Source organism: Ambystoma mexicanum, chromosome 3q (genome assembly GCF_040938575.1).
Source record: "Ambystoma mexicanum isolate Mex_15411 chromosome 3q, UKY_AmexF1_1, whole genome shotgun sequence".
Taxonomy (NCBI): Eukaryota; Metazoa; Chordata; class Amphibia; order Caudata; family Ambystomatidae; genus Ambystoma; species Ambystoma mexicanum.
Window position 1 is genome coordinate 188,432,788 of NC_090926.1, and position 24,169 is coordinate 188,456,956.

A 24,169-nucleotide genomic window follows, 5' to 3' on the forward strand; every position below is an offset into this window, starting at 1 on the left:
CAATGGCTTATAGATAATATGGGTGCCCGATGTGTTCAAAGGGGGTTGAGGTGGGGCACCGGAGAGTGGCCTCAGCGGGGCCTTCCGCCACCACACCCCCACGCGCATTTTAGAGGGAAAGCTTATTTTTTCCGCTTCCAAAGGTTCTGGTACCGTACCCATGTTGGGGGAAGCCCACAAGGATGGAGGAAAGGGAACTATGGACTAGGAGTACTCTAGTCACTACAGTGAGTAACTTTAATTACTCTTACGTCCCGTCCCCTTTCCTCCATACTGTATGGGCGTCCCTTCCAAGGCACGGGAGACGGAACCTTTTTCACCAGAAAAAAACCTTCTTCCACTTTGAATTTAGAGGCGCGCAGGGGTGCAGCCTAGGGAGCATGCGCTGCCCTGATTCCGACCTCCGGCGCCACACCCCAGTCCCCTTTTCCACGTCGACGGGCCGAATTCACCAACGCTCCTGAGTTTGGCTTCGGGCATGTAATTCCACACGCGGATACTTCCTTAGTCTTTTTGTCTTATCTATTATTCAGGTACTCTGTCCTCAGGCGTCACGCTCCTCCCCGGCGCATGTCGACTTCTACAGGGTTCAGCAGGTGTCCATCCTGCAACGGGCTCTTCCCAAATTCAGACCCCCATGCCCTCTGACTATGTTGCCTTGGCACAGACCACGGTTGGCAGTCATGTTGAGCGTGTGACTCGCTGTCCTCGAAGGCACTGAAGAACAGACTAGCCAGGTGGAGTTACTTCTTCCAGAAGTCTACTCCAGAGGATCTCAAGAACTTCGTGAAATCGGACCAGGCCCAAGGTAGGGCCGATAGTTTCCAGGGCACCCCGCAAGGGATACTCCTTCCCAGGGACTAATCCGCGGGGGAGGGACCGGCCGGGTCCTTCTCTACCGGCACGTGCACCGAGGCTGCTTCAACTACCGACCTGCGGGTCGAGGGATCCTTGGATCCTCCCAGGCGCAGCTTTGAGGGACCAGAAGGTTCTTTTACCGGGTCTACACCTGAGGGACTCTGCCCTATTACCGGCACATGGCCGAGGGGCTACGCCCTATTACTGGCAATATGTCCGAGGGGCTACGCCCTATTACCGGCAACACTCGGTAGGTGTGACGCCCCCGGGCCGAGGCCTGAGAAGCAGAGTAGGCCTCGTGATTGACACGCAAGAGTCTTGGACGAGGCCGGGCCCAGCGGGCTGAGCACCACGTTGCAGGCATGTGGCAGGCAGTTCGACAAAATGGCCGGCGTGCCAGAAAGAAGCACCCATCCAATGGCATTCCAGGAATTCTGCGAAGAACGAGTGTCAAGGTGGGACTGGCCTCAACCAGGTAGGTGGCCTACAGTCTACCCCTCAGTTGCGCAGGGCAGTTTTCCTTGGCGTCCATATGGATAGTTTGCGCAGCGGCTCCAGCAACCCCCTTGCCACCTCTTCGGCCAGCGAGGAAGTGCTCTTCGAGAAGTGCTTCGGCCTCATGAAGTCACCTCAGATGGGGGTTATCATCAAAGACTCATCAGGGAAGTCATTCCCGCCATGCTAGCGGCACCACAGACTCCTCCATCAGGCCCCCAGACCGCAGTGCATCCGCCTCCTCCGTCTCCAGAGCCAGCTCTGCAACCTCTGCCGCCTCAGCCTCCAGCTGCGGTCTCTGTACCCCAGCCTCTGGCGCCAACTACTCCTTCTCCACAAGATCCTCCAGACCCGCAGGATACGGATGATGATGAGGATCATCATCTGGACATGCCATTCTCAGCCAGGGCCTTCCACGAACGTCTTTGCTGGTCTGGCGGAGTACCTGGTCCTCCCCCAACCCGAGGTCGAGCACCCCGGTAGAGGGGGTTCTTGCTGAAGTCCACACTTTGGTAATCGCTGCGGCATCACTATACTCCAAGCCCCAATCGTCCTCGGCCTCTTCCTCTGCGGCGCTGCTAGGCAAGGAGACTATCTTGGAGGCATATGGCAAGAAACTCTATTCCAACGCCTCTTTAAGCCTACGTCAGGCCGATGCCATGCTGGCTGCCGCCAACCAGAGATTATGGCGGGAAATTGCAGACTTCCTCCCGGAACTCCCCACCCAGAGCCAATCACACTTTAAGGCAGAGCCAGCTGAAGCCAAGCTGGTGGCACATGACCTCATGGAATCCACAGTGGCTCATATCGATACCTCTGGCCGTGCCTTAATTGGCACAGACTTGAGAAGAACAGCCTGGCTCCGGGCAATGAAATTCAACCTGGATGTCCAGGAGCACATTCTAGATCTACTGTTCGAGCGGGTGGGGAGGGGAGGGGATTTTTCCACTCCTCTAAGGACAAGGAGCTGGACAAAAAGAAAAAACGCTCACAAACAGCAAAGTCTTTATCCATCCTTAAAAAGACCACACCCAAATCGTACACCCAATCTCAGCAGCGCTCGGGAAGGTGTCATACTTATGGAGAGTTCTGCGCTTCTAGGAACGCAGATCCAGGCAGCCGGACCGCTTGCCGTCTCACAGTAGGTGCAAGCAACAAAAGGGGGGGGGAATTAAGGGCTTTTTTCCAGTCCCCCTCCTCAGCGACAGCCTGCAAGGGAAAGAAAGCATAACACGCCCCTTCAGGTCTACGTTCCTCCGGTGGGGGGCAGGCTTGCTCTCCATGAACATTTCTGGCACCAGAATTACGCGGACCCCTGGATCCTTTCCGTAGTATCCACGGGGTGCTGCCTTCCTATCCCAGCCTCCCCTCCCCTCCGCTCCCACAGGTTGGGACAGCAACTCTTTTGGTGGCGATCCGGTCGCTTGTAGAGAGCCAGGCAGTGGAGGAAGTCCCAGCCTCCCAGCGAAGCTTTGGCTTTTACTCCAGGGTTTTCGCCATTCAGAAGAACAACCAGGCGGGCCTGAGAGTTGTGCTGGACCTTTCCACCCTCGACCTCTCCTTACCTCTGCAAAAATTCAAGATGGTTACGCCAGCTTTTATAGCAGAGACGTTGCACAAGGGAGACTGGATGTGCTCCCTGGATCTAAAGGACAAGTACCTATACGTCCCGATTTGGCAGCCCCATCGTTCTTTCCTACGGTTCAGGATCATGGGCTACCATTTTCAATACAAGGTCTTTCCTTTTTGGCCTCAACTCGGCCCCCGGGGTCTTTACCAGACTCATGAATGCTGTGGCGGCCCTCCTCAGAGCGCAGCGTCTCCACATCTACCCATACCTCGACGACTGGCTCGTCAGGGCTACAGATCCGGAAGCAGTTCTCCTTTCTTCCCAGGCCCCTTATGAACACACTGCACGATCTGGACTTCTTGCTCAATCTCAAGAAGTCACAGCTGCAGCCTACGCAGACTGACATTCCTGGGTCTCACCTGGGACATGTGCTACGAGAAGGTCTTCCAGTCGGAGGACAAAATCTCAGCCATCAGGAGTGCCACCGCCCACTTCCTCAGCAGAGAGGTGACCTCGGCATGGTGGTACCAACATCTCCTGAGTTTACTAGCAACGGTCCTATTAGCCGTGCTGCACACGAGACTAAGGATGAGCAGGATTCAGCTGCACATCTGAGCCTCATGGAACCAGGAGCGGGGCTCTCAATCCGAGATGATCAACATCCCTCCATCTCTCCACCTGGACCTAACATGGTGGTCCAGGAACTGCAACCTATGGACGTGCAAGCCTTTTCGGCCTCCCTCCCTACAGGCCACCATCACCAGACTCTTCGCTCAAGAGCTGGGGAGCCACTCTGGACGGTCTCTCGGTCCACGGCACCTGGACTCGACAGGAGCAGGAATACCACATCAACTGGTTAGAGCTGAACGCCATCTGGCTAGCGCTCAGAGCATTCCTACCCCTTATCAGGGACAAGGTTGTCCTCATCCAGACGGACAACTCGACCAGCATGTACTACGTCAACAAGCAGGGAGGTACCGGGTCCCCCCTCCTCTGTGCAGGCTGGTGATCAGCATGTGGGAGCGGGCCTTGGAGAACGACATTTACCTCACGGCAGTCCACCTCCCGGGGGAATCCAACCTGGAAGCAGACAGGCTCAGCAGGCTGGGAGCGGACAATTACGAGTGCCAGATAAACAACCTTGTTGTTCAGGAGATCTTCAACAGGTGGGGTCACCCCCACATGGATCTTTTTGCCACCTGGCACAACATGAAGTGTCCCCAATTCACATCCTGGCAAGGTCAGATCCCCAGCGCTCTGGGCGACACATTTCACCTCCAGTGGACCGGCATGAAAGCCTATGCCTTTCCGCCCACTCCCCTGATCCACAGGGTCATTTGCAAAATCAAGGAATCTCGCTGACTCATTATTCTGATGGCATCATGGTGGCCGACCAGGCCATGGTTTTTGGAGCTACTCAGCCTCTCGGAGGAGCCCCCGAGACGGGCCCAGCAAATCTTCTGGCACTGCAGGGGGGCAGAGTCATCGACCCTGCCCTAGGTAAACTAGCCCTCACACCGTGGTACTTGTGCAGGTAACGCTTCGGCACCTTAGCCTCTCACAAGCCAATCTGGAGATCGTACAGGGCTGCAGGAGCAAAGCAACCAGGGCCCAGTACAAAAGCAAATGGACCAGATGCTGCCACTGGGCAGACTCCAAGGGTATTGACCCCTTGGTTTGCACTTTGGACGGCGTGCTCTCCTTTTTGGCGCACCTCACTCATTCAGGTGTGCAGGTGGACACCTGCCGCACATACCTTGCAGCCATTGGGGCTTACAGGAAGTCGGAGGGGGGCATTTTCTCCTCTTCCAACCCTGTCAAACATCTGAGGGGTCTTGCTAGGCTCTACCTGCCCGTCAAGAGACCGCACCCTGGGTGGGACCTTAACATAGTCTTGGGCGCCCTGGCGCACAAACCATTCGAGCCAATGGCTAAGATTAAGACCCCTGATCCATCGACTGGGACCCCTGCCTCACTTCCTCACGTGCCGCAGTTCCCCTCATATGAGGACAAAATGGCGCCCGTTCCCACCACGGCGGCCATTTTAGGTGCAACCCCTACAACTACGCCATCAGCCTCTGGTGTAGGGCTCGGTCCCTTTGGTGAACCTAAGGTCCCTTGTGCGCATCCTTACCGGCTGGTTTATGATTGGAACGCCCGGATGCCTCTTTCGCACGGGGGCGTCACCTTTGATTTATGTGGATAAGTCGGTGGAGGGGCCTGTGTGGCACCCTCCCCGTTATGTCCCTGGATTTGTCCACCTCATGAGAGGCCTCCTCAGGTTCCGAAACAATCTCCTGAGGACGCCTTTTTCGGTAAATTACAAGCGCTTATGCGCACCGACCCCATGAGGGAATATTTCAAAGGGCTTTTCAATGAGATATGTCCACCTGCGCCTCCGGCTCCACCCCTTCCTCCAGTGGTTCCGCAGGCACCTCCCTTGCCCGTGGTGCCTCCCTCGGCTCTTCCGCCTGTGCCTCAATTGTCCCCAGTGGACAAGGCAGTGCCTGACACGGCTCATCGGGATCCTGACCTGTCAGATGATCCTCAAGGCGATCAGGACAACGAGGACCTTCCCCGCTCTATCAGAGCCTTTCATGACCAGGGACTGGACATGAGTTTCTTAGATGTTCCGGTGCAGAGGCACCCACTCCGCAGGAGGGCGTGCTTTCTGGGGCGTTCAGCCTGTCTCCCTTGGAGCGTACCGGCCTGTTCCTGCAGAAGGACGTTCTGGCCGAGGTCCGAAGAGTCTGGAAAAAGCCACACTCGGGACTTTTTGTCAATAAGAAGATTGACGCGAGGTACAGGCTACATTCCTCGGAAGAGGTGGCCCTGTCGTCTTGTCCGCCTCCCTCCTCAACAGTGGTGGCTGCGGCCACGTTGCAATCCAGACCTGCAGCATCCTCTTCCACGATGGCTACTCGGGTCTTGGGAAAGGAGGACAAGCTCCTTGTGTCCCTAGGGAGAACATTTTTTGCCAACTCGGCCTTGCAGCTCAGGCAGGCCAACGCTGAATTGATATTAGCGGGAGATAACATGCGGATGTGGAAAGGTCTGTCAGAGTTTGAGGAGTACATCCCGGTCGCGAAGCTGGAGGACTTCAAAGGAGGCCTTTCCGATGCCAGGGTCTTGGCCCAGGATCTCCTGGAGGCTGCGGCTCATCACATAGAAACCTCGGCTCGGGGCCTTATGCTGGGGGTTGATACCTCACGGCAGGCGTGGCTGCATGCCACTAAATTTTCTAAGGAAGTGCAAGACAAGGTGTTGGATCTTCCATTTGATGGTAAGGAGCTTTTTCATTCTTATACTGATGTAGAGCTCACCAAGACCAAGGATAGCACTCAGACGGCTAAATCATTCTGTTCTGGTCAAAGCTACTTTCAAATCCCAGAGACCGTTGTCACAAAGTCGACCCTCCTCTGGTTTTAGGGGCTTCCTCGACCGAAAATCCTGCAGAGTGGATACTCCAGCGGGGAATAACCGCCATAGACAACAGCGCACACGGTTTTTCTCTCGCTCCTCAGCTTCCTCATCAGGTTCAGGTGGCACCGCCACCGATAAGCCTATAAAATTAGGGTTTTCCGCTCTTGCACGTTTCCCTGGTGGGAGGATGCATTGCGTCTCATTGGGAGGCATGGCAGACCATCACAGAAGACGGATGGGTCTCGTCAGTCGCTCGAGCGGGCTGCCGCTTACCTTTACCCCCTACCCCACCCTTCAACCCTCCTTTTCAGCTGTCGGGCCCACCCTCCCTCAAGGCCAAAGTTCAGAAACTTTTGGACCTCAGAGCTGTGGAACCCGTTCCCCTTGGGGAGCGAGGGGAGGGCTTCTACTCCCGGCTGTTTACGGTGCCCAAACCCAACCAGGCTGGCCTGCGCACCATCCTAGACCTTTCCCAGTTCACTCTTTTCCTACCCCAAGAGAAATTCAAGATGATCACGCCCAGCCAGATACGCTCCTCCTTACAGCTCAGCGTTGTGGACCTTCAGGATGCGTATATGCATATCCTGATTTGGAATCCACACAGGAAATATCTCCGCTTCTCTTTGGGAGAGGAGCACTTCCAGTTTCGGGTGCTTCCATTTGGCCTCAGCTCGGCGCCGTGTGTCTTCACGAAGATGTCGGTGATTGCGGCCTATCTTCATCTACACGGTATCCATGTGTATCCTTATTTGGATGACTGGCTATTACGCAGCCCTTGTCCGCTGGCAGCAGCGGGCAACCTCCAGTCTCTCCTTCAGCTCCTATTCCATCTTGGGCTGTCAGTGAACTGGCGGAAATCCTCCATGACGGTCTCACAGGATCTGATTTTCCTGGGTTTTCGTTGGAACACGATCGACTGCAGTGTGTATCTGACTGGGGACAGAATGGCGGATCTGTTAGCCATGTGTCAGATGTTTGCGCAGTCGGAGAGCATGTCGGCCTGGTGGTTCCAGAGGCTTCTGGGCCTCATGGCCTCATGTGTACTGGCTCTTCCTCTTGCTCGTCTCAAGATGAGACGGACCCAGATGGCTCTTCAGAGTTTTTGGCGTCAGGCTGTGGACCCAGATTCCAAGAGGATAATGATTCCGGATTCCATGAGTGGACCTGGATTGGTGGTCATCTCTCAGCAACCTGTTGGGGGGGGGGGTTTCAGGACCCAGCCCCCGCGGTGACGATCACAACAGACTCCTCCCTTCTGGGGTGGGGTGTGATGTTAGATCTTCTTCAAGTCTCGGACCTCTGGTCGCCTCAGGACAAGCTCCTGCACATAAATCACTTGGAGCTCCTGGCGATCTTCCTAGCGCTCAGGGCGTTCAGACCGCTCATTGTCAACAAGGTGGTCTGCATACGCACGGACACCGTGGTGTCGATGTATTACATCAACAAGCAAGAGGGAACAAAGTCTCCCCCCGATTTACCCCCCCCCCCCCCCCCCCCCTCGTGGACCTGTCCATCCAGATATGGGGGTGGGCCGTGCTTCGTGGTGTCTGGCTGCTTGCAGTGCACATCCCGGGCCGGCTGAATGTCACAGCGGATGCCCTCAGCCGGCGGACCGTGGTCAGCTACGAGTGGGAATTGAAGGCAGAGGTCCTCTCATGGATTTTCTCGCATTGGGGCACACCGGAGGTGGACCTCTTCGCTACGGCGGTGAACAAGAAGCTTCCTCGGTATGCCTCCAGAGGGGGGCTGGGAGGCTCCTTTCTGGGGGATGCTCTCGAGATTGGCACAACATGAGAGCTTACGCCTTCCCGCCTCTGCCTCTAGTTCACCGTGCGTTCTGGAAGTTGAAGAACTCGGTGAACTGTTCCCTTCTACTCGTGGCCCCGTGGTGGCCGGCCAGGTTTTGGTTCTCAGAACTTCAACACCTGTCGGTGTATCCGCCGATCAGGTTACCTGTAACTCCCGATCTTCTTCACCAGGGGAAACAGCAGATGTGGCACCCCTCCCCACAATCGCTCAGCTTGGCGGCATGGTGCCTGAGTTCAAGTCTTTAGAGCATCTGAATTTGTCTACGGATAATATGCGCATTATCCAGGCAGCCAGGAAACCATCGACCAGATCTCAGTACAAGAGTAAATGGCTCTGGTTCTGTCATTGGTGTTTGGAGAAGAAGTTGGATCCAAGGGTGGCCACGATTGACACAGTGCTGTCCCTCGTGTCCTTCCTAACAGAGTGAGGGGTTCATGTTCTGTCATGCAGGACTTACCTTTCAGCGGTTTCCGCTTATCTTTCTACAGACCAGTGCTCGTATTCTCTGAGAAACCCAGTTGTTGAGAGGCATTTTGCAGGTTTGACACGCCTCTACCCTCCGGTTTATAGTCCGCACCCGCCGCGGGACCTAAATGTTGTCCTGATGGCGCTGTGCCATAAACCCTTTGAACCATTGGCTACGGTGGACCTAAAGTACTTGTCTTGGAAGGTGTCCTTTTTGGTCGCCGTTACGTCGGCAAGGAGAGTGAGTGAGCTCCAGGCATTGTCGATGGAGCATCCTTCCTTGGTCTTTCACAAGGACAAGGTAGTCCTTCGGACAAACCCGGCCTTTCTACCGAAGGTGGTGACCGAATTCCATCTGAATCAATCGATCTCCCTACCGGTCTTTTTTCCGAACCCTGTTCTGAGGCTGGGAGGGTTCTACACTGTCTTGATGTCCGAAGAGCTCTTAAGTTCTACCTGGACAGGACTTCTGAGCTTAGGAGTTCTTCTCAATTTTTTGTGACCTTCGGTAACCCCCAGGGTAGGCAGGCGTCTAAGGCAACTATTTCTAGGTGGATCGCCGCCTGCATCACGGAGTCCTTCACCGTCCAAGGGCTGAAACCTCCTAAGGGTATTCATGCACATCTGGTGCGGGGTAAGGCAGCCGCGGTTGCTTTTCAGAAATATGTCCCCTGGGAGTCCATTGCTAGGGCAGCTACTTGGGCCTCCCCATCTGCTTTCTGTAAGCATTATTGTCTCGACATGAGCTCAAGAGCTGACGCTTAGTTTGGTCAGGCTGTACTGAAACCCCTTTTTCCGTAAGGGGTATTTCCATCCACCCATAGTTCCTGTAAGGAGTGCTTGGGAATCTCCCATAAGTATGGAGGAAAGGGGACGGGACGTATAAGTATTACCAGGTTACTCACCGTAGTGACCACCTTACTCCTAGTCCATAGTCCCCTTTCCTCCATACGCCCGCCCGCCATCCCCTCTAATAAGGTTCTTCTGTTATTGCTAATGGGTCTTTGACCCGGCGATAGAAAAGGACTGATGGGCGATGTGCGGGGCGGAGCCAAAGTGGGCGGGGTTACGGCCGCGTGTCGGGCCCCGCGCAAGAGAGGAAGGACACATTTTTGGAAACATTTGGATGCTTTTTACAAAGTGCTCCGGTCCCGTCCCACAGGACGGAGAGATGCCCCATAAGTATGGTGGAAAGGGGACTATGGACTAGGAGTAGGTGGTCACTACGGTGAGTAACCTAGTAATTATTCTTCCTATCTATCGTAGGCTGTCTTTTAGCTTATCTCGTCTGATATTGGATATGACAATGTGTTGTGATCAATCTAAATTAATGGAAATGTGCTGCAGTGTACCAGTCAGTCTCCCTTTATTAACCATGTGCACTCCTTCGACCTAGGTTATTATCCAAGAAAGGATGATAAGTTGAAGTCTCCGGGCTCGCATCCACAAAACACAATATCGTCTGAGCATGATCAGTCAGAGACCACTCCTCCCAAAGCAGTAAAGGTTTGTGTGATGTTTGTTGTCTTTTGGCTATGTATGATTAAAAAGGGAAGCAGGAGGGGCATGTGGGCAAGTGGGGGAGGGGCTCCTGTTCACATGTGGAGTGCCAATGTTCAGAATCTGTTATACCTTTGTGTTTTATCGAGGGTGCTGCCCAAGCTTATACCGGCCCACAAGGCCCATCTAAAATACTACCATCCATTTCATCAGATGGATACAGGTGAGAGGATGCAGACATCTATCCTCACTCGTGCTCTTCAAACTCTACATGATTGAATGTCCTGGAAAGCCTCATAGCAAGCCACAGCTTTCACATCCAACACTATACAAACTATGCACAAGTCTGGATGAAAATATCCATCAAATGACTCGCCATGGTCCAGACATGGACATCCATCACCATCATCAAACTAAACCCCACCAAGATGTCATTCCTGCTCCTCACCAACAAAAGAATTTACCCTACAGGTGACACTTTGGCAAGTCTGTGCGATTCCACATTGACATCCACCTCCCCTTCAAAACGCATAGCAAGGAAAACCCATAGCATGATACCAACTAACCCTCCTTTTGGAATAATTCCTTCCTACCCATCACCAGCTTCACATCCAGTGGACAGGCCCTGGCTGTAATTCGCCTTTACAGATCTAACCACGGCTCATCAATGAACTAGTATCAATGAAAATAGTCCTTTATTCCTCTGGCTGTCTCCTCAAAGTTCTCCACATATATGGCCGCATAATGCCCACAATCTTTGACCTACCTTGGCTACCTATACAATCATGCATCACCTTCAAAGTCAGTTGCATTTTAAATTAAGCGGTCACCATGCATACTTTCTCCTGCCTGGCAGAATGTCACAATCTTTGGCGGTCGGCGCATCAGCCAGAGTCAGCACCTGGAGAGAAATGCAAAAAATAAAGCGCCAGACAACCAGCATTCTCTATCTATGTACCAAGTCTGCTGAATCTTCTCTCCCTAAACCTCAGATTTGCTCCCACCCTCTTATCATGCAGAAAAAAAAGTAGACACCCTTTTTCAAGGCGTATCTCCTTCACACCCTGTAACATAACCAGTAGAATAGTAGAGCTCCTCTCCACACCCCATTCTCCCACCCAACAGGGGTGTATTGGCACTATATACGGATAGCAGATGTTTGTCACCCAACTCAGTCATATGCCCTCTGCACACACCCAGTTCAGTATCCCTTTTGATTACCACACTGCATTCCACACCCGTTACACCCAGTGACCTTTGTATATAAATGCAAACTATTCCCCACTCCATAAATGGTATACAGGTAATAAACTATTCCCCACCCCTTACAGTCCCTGTCTATGGACAGCACACCGTTTTTTTTCTGAAGCTAGGTTTTTGCGCAATAGGGCAATGGCTAACAGACCAGTGTGGGCCAGTTTTCTGCGCCAATTTAGGCCACTTCAATGACTATACAACTGGTACTTTTTTTTAAAACCAGCAGTACTGTGCTAATGTGCTTTTAAAGGCAATTTCCTACTGAATTTCCAAACTCATGCTCAACGTGGCGAAACTAAAACCATCATCAGTTTAAATAGGCGGTTCAGAAATGTGGGCCACTTTTTCAGCCTCAAACTATTTTTAACCCTAGTTTGTCCCTGCTCTTTTCCAATTTAGCGAAAAAGAACTGGGTTTGAAATGTGCACCGGTAATGTGAGCTGGACGCCCTGTTTAGGTGTTATTATTACTGCTACAATGTATTTACAGTGCTGGCAGCTCAAATCCTTTGTGGTCTGTTGCAGGTTGCTTTCTTTTTTCCATAACTCCCTGTTTATCTAAAAATAAAAACCATTGATAAACGAGCTATGATTTTTGATGCCTGAACTCATGATCCCATATGTTCACCAGAAAATGTGATTCATGAGCCCAGTGCTCTGCTCAGTATTAAGCTTCTGTAATGCTTTATGTGCACCTTCGTTGTTGGTGACATTGAGTAAAAGGTTAGGAACTCCTGGCATAGCATGATGTAAACTCCAATAGAGTTAATTGTCAAAAAGTTCTTGAATATGCCTAAACACTCAGCCTTCAATGAGGTTCAGTAATGGCGAAATCTGGTAATGTAATCCTTGCTGTTTGTATCTCTGAATACATACACTGCCACTAGTGTGTTAAGAACAGATCAACATGTTGCATACAAGAGTCCGAGGAGGAAGAGTTCACAAGAGAATTGACTCCACCTGTGTGAACAAGTCTGGTCAACCATGTGCACTACTGAATTGTGCAAATTAATAATTGTGCTGTTTTCCAAAAGAAGCAGTTGCAACGAATGTGATGTATGAGACTCATCAATACAAGTGCTCATTGTGACACCAGAAAAGGCATACAATTGTCCAGGGGCTGCATATTTCCACCCTGGACAGCAGAGCATGAATATTCTGCTCTGGTCTCCACCAGGCAGAAGTGACTGTTTGGAGAGCGGTTTCGGAGCTCAGCGAATAATATCCATAAAGTGGATGGATGTGAAAATAAACTGATGACCGTTAAGTTCATATTGAGAGAGCGGAGGAGGCGTTGCACAGGCACTGTGATAGTTGGATAGCGAGAATGGTGGGGTGGGGCCAGAGCTTGAAATGGAAACACAGTAAGTGCAGGTTCTCATTGTCCCAGGGTACCTTCTTAGTACATTTAAAGTATTGGCTTCCTGCTGTGAAGTGCAGATATGGACCAGCAAGTACCTCACCGTTAAATCACTGGGTGGGGCTATAAAAGGTGGACAAGACAGTAGCAGATGTGGAAGTCCTGCAGGATTACAAGTTTCAACAGGGAGCGACCCAAAATATTGCGGAGGCAGACTTCCACCCCAGGCGTGCATTGGTGACCTTTGAATTTGTTTAGCACCTTTCCCAAATAAGTTGCTTCCATGGAATTCAGGCTCTCCTTTGATGGTTTACCAAGCATATCCTATTGGCTTTTGGGTAAGAAGCAGCGTTCCGACTCTAGGGTCATTAATAATTAGGAGTGGCTGCTTTAAAGATTCAGGCTTTGTTAATGGGACTGATGATTATGATGTTCTCGACTTGTGCCGTGGCTGACTTGTTAAGTGGCAGGGTTTATTTGAAATCCAAATTCCCTCAAGAGGGTCACTGCCTTGATCTCATTGGAGGTGATGTTTAGTAGACCAGGGGAAACAACTTACTTTACGGGCATGGGGCTGACTGCTTCTCTTGCAGTATTTTGGGTTGATTGTGTACTAAACAGTTGCTGTCAACAAGGGAAGTGATGCAGGGTTGCATCCTAGAGCCAGGGGCAATGGGAGACAGTCTTAAATAGTATGATGGTGTCTTGGTGTCCAGGGTGTTGATTCAGTATTATCAGATTTATTTGGTCTAGGCGATGACTTGGAGGATGGTTGTGGTCTAACAGCAGGAGTGATTTTTGGTGAGGGGGCAAGGAGGTTGTTTCAGTATTGTCTTTTGCAGATTGTTTATCTGAAAGAACTAGGCTTGAGTAAAGAAGCAAAAACAAAGGGGTGATGGCTGGAAGGTTTAGACTGAATCTTAACCACTGGCATTGCTCGGGGCAACCCTCCAGACCATTGTTCTTCGCCTGCCAAGCCATTACAGAAGGGGAAAGACCATATGCAAATCAGGCATGGCCCCACCCCAAAAGGGGCAGTCCAGCCCGAACTGCTATGTCACATCCGTTCTGCACGAGACCACAAGCATCCCCAAACATGTTTCACCCTTGTTGGGGCTCATCAGTGAGGAGTAGCTTGGGTCGCTAGGCCCAGCAGGCACGGGACCCACGTCTGGGATGCCCGTCCCACTCGGGGTGACAAAGCAAAAACAAAGGGGTGACGGCTGGAAGATTTAGACTGAATCTTAACCACTGGCATCAACTGCCAAAGTGCTTTGGAAAGCATTGCGTAAAGTTGTCAAACTATTTGTTGAACACCGATTTTTGGTGGTGTTCATTTCTGGCTTTACAAGAGTTAGCAGGCCCTTTTCATGGTGTACCTCTTTAGGGTATTATGAAGTTATTAAATGTAATGCCTTGATGGATACAAAGCCAATAAAGGATGTGCATGGCTGGTTTAAGCCCCTCAGTTTTGATTGGTCATATTTATCGCAGTGTGTTTCTCAGAGGTTTTGAGTTTTAGGAGAATGCCCCTCTGCCCAACATGTGGTTTATGTAGACTAGCTATAGTAGCCGTCACAAAGACACATCTGTCCTGCTTAACCAGATGAATGTATGTATTGTGGGATGTTTGTGCCAGTTTATAGTAGCTAACTTATTTGGTGAGTGCACTGATGGTTTGCTGATTGGAAATGCATTACTTAAACCGTGTGGTCAAATTTCTCTCATTTCCACAGGTTTTTTAGCAGGTCAAAATACACAGGCACTCAAAAGAAATTGTATTTGCCAGAAAGTATCCTATGAATAGTTTACTCAAACATTCATTCCTTGAAGTAGTCTAGGATGTGTTGGGATCTTTCCATCTTCTAAATTTCCGGTATGACTGTTCATGTTGTGCTTTCTACTAGGGATTATTTCTTCACCCTGTCCCCTTGTCTCTATACTCTTAGGTTATTTTGTCCTTCGAGGATGGGAGAGGAGCATGATGCTAAGCAACATTAATTATACAGACAAAAAAGGCATCCGAATGCCTGTCATTTGTTGCCCCTCTATCCTACATACTCCAAGGCTTAACTGCCAGTGTATTTCTCTGCATGACTGTGCAGGAGCATTCTGAATCAGTTGCTCGTTTATTTTGTTCCCAAGTCCCTACCTAGGGCTTTAGTTGCTCTTAATGAGGGAATGGGGGGGTTAGGAAGTGTGTGACCTGGTAGAGGCAATTTGCCCACATGGATTCTTGTTACCTTGGGTCAGACAATTTTTGGCCCAACTGTGTACGCTGTGACTCACTTGCTGAGCTCTTTAAATCATTTGTCTGAAAACAAGTTAGAACTTTTCGTCTGACACTAGTGTCTCTCCAATCAACGAGGGGGGTGGAGGAGTTGGCTCGTCCATTCACTAACATGCTTATGTCTAAGGTGCTTTTTAGGCCTAAAGGCAGCTCATAAATCGAGGGACACCACACAGCTAACACTGCAGTGTGCTTTGAGGTGCTGCTTCAGTCTGATACCGGTTCTGATACTTGGATGTGGAACACGGTTCTTTGTTTGAGGGGCGCTGGGTTTATTATGCAGACCGAGCATTAGCAACAATGTAGTAATGATCTAGATGCCACATAAAAACTCTGGGTAAAGTTCAAGGTGAAATGGTGATGAGGAACACTAGCTCCTCATCACTCGACTATTTCGTACATTCCTAGGAATGGTCTTGAGATATTCCCTGAGTTCAGATCATACGTCGGTCAGTCGTGAGACAGGTGGTGTCTGGTTCCAAAAATGGATTTCCATATCTGTAGTCTGTGATGAATTCCTAGATGTTGTCACTCCTCCCCAAGGGGAGCCCCTTCCGTTGATGCCAGGTTGGTGGGGCCACTACCCAACAGTCCCCCTGAGTGTGTTGCACAGCGGGAGGATCTCCTGGAGACTCTCCCTCTGGCGACAGGGGCGACCATCTAGGGTATGGCCGGGACATCATACCACAACCACACATCCTCACTCTTTTCTTCTGAGAGCTCAGTACCTTGATATGTACTGTGTAAGTCCCAAGACCTTGTCTATTTGGGAAGTACTGAGATTTAAAATAACATGCTAGAGCCGCGTGGACCAATGACTGAGGCAAGTTGGAACCGCGGAACGATGATCACACCCAGGTATCAGAAGTACTTAACCCTTTTACCAAGAATATTCCTGCGACAAAGTATAAAGGTCGACAAAGGACAAGACCTTTTTTGTGAAATCAAGCCGTAGGCGGCAACAGGTGCAAGGAATCTACAGTGCAGGAGATTCAAATCCTTTCCGTGAACGAACCTGGAACATAAGACGCAGGTGGGGAGCTGCAAGACTTCCTGAAGGGCAGGAGCTGAGCCACATCAACCACTCAGAAGAAGGGAAGCTGAGCAGCCCGAGAACAGGAGATGCTGGACGACCGCAGATGCTGCTGACGAGAGCCCACTGAAGCAGATTGGCAGAGCCCATCCCCAGGCAGCACTGGTAAGGCACAGAGTCCCAAAGTAAGGTAACAGGCTGTATGGGAAATCTGGAGGGGTCGCTGGGACAGTTGCCAGGTGGTTAGAGGCAGCTCCCTCATGGCCTAGTAGTGAGTAAGCGGCTGCAGGCTCATTGGAGGGGCAGAGAGGTGCTAATGTGGCACAAGAGAACTGTAAGAGAGGTAAGGGGGACCCCAAACAACAAGAGAAGGGTCCGGCACCATAAGAGTTGGAGGCAAGTCTTCTTCCTCGTGGCAGTACAAGTACTGCCACAAGGAGAGTGAAACAAGTCTGCCAAATTATAAGGACGGAGGTACAGGTCTGGGACACGCACTTGAACAAGGAGAAATATAAATTTCATCGTCCTCATTGCTGTACTTGGTAGACAAGGAGACCAAGTGGGCTATGCTGGGGAAATCTGGGTTAAGGATAATAATTGTATGTGAACTGTTGAAAACTAATGGAAGCAGTGAAACAAAACTCATCAGGGGAAGGGGAGTCAGTCGTTGGCCCGCCTACCCCCCTCCCGAATATCGCTGAGGGTAAAGTGACTGTGAAATTTAGATACAAGGAGAAGGGAGTTATTCTCCTGGTAGTGCTACATCCACAGGGAAAAGCCAAGAAGCCAGGAGGAGGGGTGATTTCCCCAGGTTGGAGAAAAGCCACAGTCCAGATAAGCAGTTCTTCTCTTGACTATTGAGAACTGAGTATGAAACCTTGAGGCTAGAGTAAGGGAGTCATTCTCCCTGGAGTTCAGAAACCAGGAACCTTCCGATCGTGTTATAGAATTGACAGTTCTTTGTTTGTGAAGTATTAGGACCAGGGCGAGGCAGTCATTCCCCCTGGTTATGAACTTGCAACCAGAACTGTGCCACACAGTCCAAGAGAAGGGAATCATTCTCCTGGACCAAGAACAGTTGCGGCAACCTTATAGTTTAGTTATAAGGATAAGGGCCAGAATTAGAGATTATGACACAGCACGGGGGACTCTTTAGTTTACAAGGAGATTCTGAGAGTCCCCTTTAGCATTTTAGTTGAGGAAGTCAAAACCCCTCAGAGATGGGGCAAGTTAAGTTTTCTCTTTATTTTCTGTGCTAATAAGTCCATAGCAATCACTATGCCACCTGTGTTCGTCTCCTCGTTCTGCAGCATTCAAAGTCCAAACACGATCTTTCATCCATTCGTCAACTGAAGGGAAGGGAAGGGGAGGGGAGAATACACTGCGACCACGCCGAAAGAATATGCCAATTAGCCATAATGCTCATTGCAAGCAGTTTGCTTGATGTATTAGACCAGTCGCAACTCTCTCCAAGGACACACCATAAATTTGGAAGGAATAGTTTTTCCTAACATCTTACTATATCCAGGACTTCACACTCAAAACTCTTCAATGGATAGGGCCAAATTGGGTGGGAAAACCCTGCACCGACCCCACCACATTTCACACAGGCACCCTCTTGCATCTGGTCGAATTTGGCTCATCTCACTGGGGTTGTGTACACTGAGGTCACATTTTATGCTATATTTATATCTGGCATTTGGGGCTACTATACAGATGTAAGAACAAGCTCTCCCACAATGTGTCATCAAATGAAACCTGCAAATCATTCTCCCACTGAGACTTACCAATAATTTGGAGTTGCAGCAATTGACCCTGTGCCATTTGTATATAGTGGAGACCACACCCATCCTACTACTCTATGTACTTCAAAAGAGGGAATGACTGGTTCAGCATGGAAACCAGGGTCCCATATACGAAAGGCCTCTCTCATTCGGCAGTATTGAAATATAGGGCCGAATCCCCCACTCACCCTTTCAATCAAATTTTGTGTAAAACTATCAATCCCTCAGGATTCATGTCTCCCAGGCACACACTTCCCAGCTCAGCCCATGAGCCTGCTATCCATTCATCACTGGCAGGTTTTAGAGCCAGGATCCTCCAGAGCCTGAACTCCAGTGCATGGGATTGTAATGCCTGTGCGGTGGATTAAGTCTTGCCTAGGCGTCCATGGTATAGCTTACCGGATCATATTTGCATTCAGCCGTTCCCCCATGAGAGATCAGTAGTGATCGAAATTTATGAGGGGCTGCTGAGGTATGTTCAGCCCGTGGATCTGGGAGACTGTTCGGCATCGGGTTGGATGCAAAGTGAGCCTGAGCAGCCAAGTAAGAGTTCCATGTCATGGGCTGAAATGTCAACTTGCTCTAATGACCCAGTGAGCACCTCTCATTGAATTCAGGGTCTTTTAGGGTGCCAGACTAGTTGGACCAAAAGGGATCGCAGCTGATGAATGTTAAAAATGTACACCGGGATATTTTGAAATAAAGAATCTTGGGGAGGACAAGCATTTTAGTGAGATCTTGCCCCAAACTGAGAAGGGTAACCGTTTCCATCTCGCCACTTTATGCCTCAATGAGGTTGGCAAATGATTGTCCACCAGAAGCCTCTCATGGTCTCGGCTAATCTCGACTCTGAGATATCTCACCAAAGAATGCTCCAGTTATAGTCCCCTATATCGGGTCGGCAAGCAGTTCCGTCATTCAGAGGAAACCATGGTGACTTGGACCAATTTTCAGTCCTGAATACAGTCCGAATTTAAGAACCAGCAGTGGACTCACAGGTTGTCAGCATTTCTGAAATACAGCAGAACATTGTCAGAATACGAGACTACTTTTATCCTGCCACCAATCGACAGCCCTTGCTCTGCATGGAGCCCTCTGTCTGATAGCCAATGGTTCCATCGCAATGGCCAAGAGGAGTGGCGGTAGCGGGTAACCCTGTCTAGTTCCCCTGCCAAGTTCAAAAGGTTCACAGTAGTTCCTACTGCAAGAATGTAGCTGTCGGTCTAGACTATAGCAATCGGATGCTCCTTAGGAAATAGCCCAAAAGGCCCATTGCCTTCAGGACCAGAAATGGGTATTGATATATGTGAGAATCAAACACCTTTTCGGCATCGAAGAAACTAGTTACTGCTTGGGCCCTGGGATTAAACTGAGCCATTGTAGCAAAGTCTATGCAGGTTTAAGGCAGTTGATCTACCCAGGAGAAACCCAGATTGATCTAGATGAATGTATGGCGTGGCATGCATAATGAGGCACCATGCCAGGACTTGACAAAGGCAGGGCTCCTATCGTATCGTATAGGCTTCTTCCCAGTCTTTCACCAGGTGAGGTACATCCCTAGGCACAAAGTCTTTATGAAAGTCGTCGCGCAAACAGTCTTAGCCGGGGAACTTTGCGGTCAGGATGTCCCTAACGGCAATTGGTATTTCTTCCGCTTTGATTAGTGACCGCAAGGCCTCTAGGGCGTCCTAAACCAGCCAGAATGAAACTCCTGAACATAGGCCTGTACATCTGGCATTGCAACCGTATCCTTTTACTTTACATATACAGCTTGGCGTAATACGCTCGCATTGTCAGCAGGATCTTATCAGGAGTAGTGTGCAACTCCCCATCCTCACTCTAAAGCACAGCAATGTCTGTGCTTCACCTCTTACCAGGCACCCCAAGCGTGGCCCGGCCTATTTATTTCCATATCTACGAGCCATGCCTAAAACAAATTTCTCTTTGCTGCCTGTCTAAATTGCTGCAGTCTGTACTTGGAGGCAAAAGGAGAGTTGCCATCTGAAGAGCTAATGCTTTGTAATTCCTACCCTTCTATCTCCTTCTCTAGGCCTGTCATTTCATGGCGCCCTGTCACAGTGACCCCATTTAGGGACCTATGCATATCCCTCTGTTTAAAAGCCTGCCGTCTGTGGTGTGGAGGCCACATTGGTCACAAAGAATGTAGACATCGCCAAACCCAACTCCCCTTTGAATGCTTTGTCTAGCAGAACCCAAGGGGTTTTCTACTGAACAGATCATTAAATTGAAATGTCCAGTGTACTGGGGAGTTGTTTGACATAGTTCTGGATAACCTAGTGCAAGACCATGTTCTCCGTATTAATGCATGGCTAGCCAATATGAGGTCTATTCACGAGTACATGTGTACCCTGGAGAACAACAAAGTCGGTGTCCGTGTTTAGAGTATGCCACATGCCTTGGATATTAAAGGACATAGTCCTATGGACCTCCCGCTGCATGCGCTGTGTCAGTGATCTGGGCCTAATATGTGGTCTATCTGTCGTGCATAGTGTTGAAATTTCTGCCCCTAATAATTGTGTGTCCACAAACTTCAGGGATTTATCTGCCATGGCCGAAAAGAATTGGGGATCACCAACTATAGGGGAATAGATTTTGACCAATGTTAGCCTTACTCCAAATGGAGAACCCCTCAGGAATACATAACGGCCGTCTGGGTCTGCCTTGAGGATAAATCGCAGGGTTTTGTGGAACAGTGTTGGAACCCCTCGCAAGTTGGAGTATGATGTGTAGAATCGTCCATGATTTGGCAAATGGTCTGGGTCCAGGCCCAGCAAAGTGCGATTCTTTGATAAAGATTATCGTAACCTGTTGCCGGTCACAATGGGCCTTTACCTTCCTAGCCTTTCAAGCATTATTGAGGCCGGAACATTCCAGCTCAGTATAGTACATTGCTCTTGCATTTCTCAAAAATGCTTAAACGTGCGATAGTGTCACTAACCATGTTACCATGCTCAGACTCCAACTTCGCAGCAACCCTAGTGTCCCGTGCCATGACCATTTTACTTACAACCCACAACTTAACACAAAACCTCATCCCCCAATAGAATTCCATAACGATCCCTTTCACCCCTCCATCGCCCTCTCCCTTCCCAACTAGCAGTGTAGCCCCAAATACGCAATACAACAGTGGCTGTTACCTAGGGGTATTAAGAGCCAGACCTACAGGCCCTGACTGAGGTGACGGAATCAACGGGCACCAACAGAAATGTAATTGTGGAAAACAAAACTATGGGAAAATGAGTTACATGTCTGAAAGGGGTTACAACATACTTGTGGCAGCAAGCAAACCCACCATTATAAGATCCAGCTGTGTGTGTGACTGCTCGATCATTAAGGGGGCATTCATCGGGGCCTCTGCCCCGGAGGTAGAGGGCATGACTCTAAGAAGGAATGTACCTTCTGTCTTCATAAAGAAGGGGGTTCTGTTGATGTATACCACTCTGAGCCATGCAGGGAATATAGCGTACTTGATGCATTTGTCTCTAACTCTTTGTCTGAAAGAAAAGTCCGACTAGCTTTTGATGGCCATGGTTGGGTCTGGATAAAAGGAGATCTAGGCTTCCCAATATTTGATTCCTCCCAGCTCCTTCACCCAGCGTATAATCGTGTTGGTCGTGATAATTAAGTAGGCCTACAATTGTGGATCGAGGGTTTGGACCATGGTTTGTGGGGACGTACCAAAGATCTATGTGCCCTCTCCACCAGCCACTGCGGGGACAGAGCAGGGGCCTGCAAAATCTCTCTAATAAAGGTTTCCATGAAGGCCTCCATGTTGGCAGACTAAACACACTGGCAGCTTTACTACTCTCTATTCCTGCGAGACCTCTGACGAATTGAGGGAATTTGGCCTGCCCCCTGCCCCCCCACTCTGTGAGGCTAGGAAGGTGAGCCTGCTCCTCAATGCCCTCTCTAGGGCTAGATGCAAGTGGTACCTCACCGGGAGATACTAGACTCCCCTTTAGAGTACACAGACTCCCTAAACCATGTCACATGCCATACGTGGGACTAACTAATATCCAAAGTACTGTCAAGTCCTGAGACTTGGCAGAAGAGAAAGCTATTTTATGCCATCACCAGGAAGAAAACGAGAATGTCTCTTTAAATAAAAATCACCAATCAACTGGGACGAGGTGGTTGAAGAGGGAATTCAGGCTGGAAGCCGAGAGGAATGCGTACACAGGCAGGGGGAAGCCCCATGGGAGCGTAGGAGGTGGAGCTGGAGCAAGCCGCAGCGCCAGCAACTTTTTCGAAGTGCTCTGACCCTGGGAAACGCTAGAAGATCAGTGTGTGCAGAAAGCAAGAAGCGGAGGCAGGTGGAGCCCAAAGTGGAACGTAGCGGGACCATGGGGACGTCATGGTGGGCAGGCTGCCAGTCCTACAAAGCAGACATTTGTGATCAGGAATTGGTGAACGCTTCGGTCCCTAATCGAGATACTGAGACTCCAAGAGAGCGGAAGACGCCGTCGGAAGAAAGTTGAGCAAAGGAGGTGGTTGCATGCCAGTACAGGCCCTGGTGACATTCCCCCATCAGAGCAAAGGTAATGGGGAGAAAGGGTGAACTGGGAGGGGCTGAGTGAGACTCATTAAGCAAGCACAGAGACTCCTAAATCTGATTTTGGGCAGTGTTAATATAAGGATGATCATAAATAATCCCGAGAGGGATCAAGGAACATTGAGGGGAACATGAGGGGGAACATTTTATAAAGTAAAACACATGAAAAGATACTTTACATGCTTACCTAGAACATATTAGCCCAAATCAAAGGCCAAAGAAAGTAATCCTTAAAGAGGAGAAGAAAGCCAAAGGTCTACAAAGGACTACAGAGTCTGGTACAGAAAGTGACAGGATATTTGGAAATTGAATATTAACAAGAAACTCGAAACATTAAAGGAATGGTTCACCCAAAATTTTTTATTTCAAAAATAGAAAGGCAACATAAAAAGAAAACGATTGCCATTTTTTTTTTCTTCGAAGTCCCTATGTAAAATTTTGAACAATTCAAGCTCAAAAATTGAAAAGGCAAGCACATGGGCGCATCCATTTTGTGAAATGGCTGCCCACCTGTGCTGGCTTTTGCGGCACTAATGAAGGAAAAGCCAGCAAGCTGTAGTAAACAAAAGCTACCACTGGGTGGCTTTTCCTTCATTGGTGCCGGGACTCGGAGGACGCAGACCAGAGACTACAGGCAGAAAAGCTGCAGCTGCATCTCGGTAAGTGCTATTTATTTTTTTTAAAAAATAAGCACTAGCTGTGGTTTTTTTTCCGGGCTGGAGGAGCCCGGAAAACTTAGAAATAAAACTGCAGCTTTAAAAACGTTGTATTTATGTTTGCAGTCGCTTTTGAAGAAACCGCAAACATAAATACAACGTTATTGTATTTGAAAACGCTGCGGTTTTTCTTTCTAAGTTTGTCAGGCTCCTCCGAGCATGAGAAACTTAGAAAGAAAAACCGCAGCGTTTTTAAACACAACCGCGTTGTTTCTGCCTAAATCTGCTTTCCCGTTTGGGGCTTTACGGCTCCCCACGGGGAGCCCTAGAGCCCCAAATGGGAAAGCAGATTTAGGCAGAAACACAGCGGCATGTAAACATCACCGCGTTGTGTTTCTGCCTGCCTTTGCTTTCACTTTGGGTCTCCGGTGCTCCCATTGGGGAGAACCGGAGACCCAAAGTGATAGCCATGGCAGACAGAAACGCAACACGGTTGTTTGAAAACGCTGCGGTTTTTCTTTGAGTTTCTCAGGCTCCTCCGAGCCAGAGGAGCCTGAGAAACTTAGAAAGAAAAACCGCAGCGTTTTGAAACACAATAACGTTGTATTTATGTTTGCGGTCGCTTCCAAAGATACCACAAACATAAATACAACATTTTTAAAGCTGCAGTTTTATTTCTAAGTTTTCCGGGCTCCTCCAGCCCGGAAAACTTAGAAAAAAAACCACAGCTAGTGTCCATTTTTATTTAAAAAATAGCACTTACCGAGATGCAGCTTTTCTACCTGTAGTCTCCGGTCCTCGTCCTCCGCGTACAGCACCAATGATGGAAAAGCCACCCAGTGGTAGCTTTTGTTTACTACAGCTGGCTGGCATTTCCTTCTTTAGTGCCGCCAAAGCGAGCACAGCGGCGGGCATCCATTTCAAAAAATGGATGCCCCCATGTGCTATCTTTGAGCTTGAATTGCTCAAAATTTTACATGGACTTCAAAAAAAAAATGCCAATCGTTTTTTTTTTATGTTGCCTATCTATTTTTGAAATACATTTTTGGTGAACCATTCCTTTAAAGGGAAGTGCGAGGAGCATCCATCTGGAAAAG

The 24,169-nt window shown here is 49.7% G+C and overlaps 1 protein-coding gene across 4 annotated transcripts in view; it reads left to right on the forward strand.

The window, feature by feature from the left end:
- LIMA1 (LIM domain and actin binding 1) overlaps nucleotides 1–24,169 on the forward strand; it is a 513,666-nt gene that overhangs the window by 383,113 nt on the left and 106,384 nt on the right. For all 4 annotated transcript variants that reach the window (XM_069653458.1, XM_069653461.1, XM_069653459.1 and 1 more), the window contains one exon: nucleotides 10,017–10,126. In XM_069653458.1, the coding sequence (XP_069509559.1) occupies nucleotides 10,017–10,126 (110 nt within the window). The remainder of the gene's footprint in view (nucleotides 1–10,016; nucleotides 10,127–24,169) is intronic.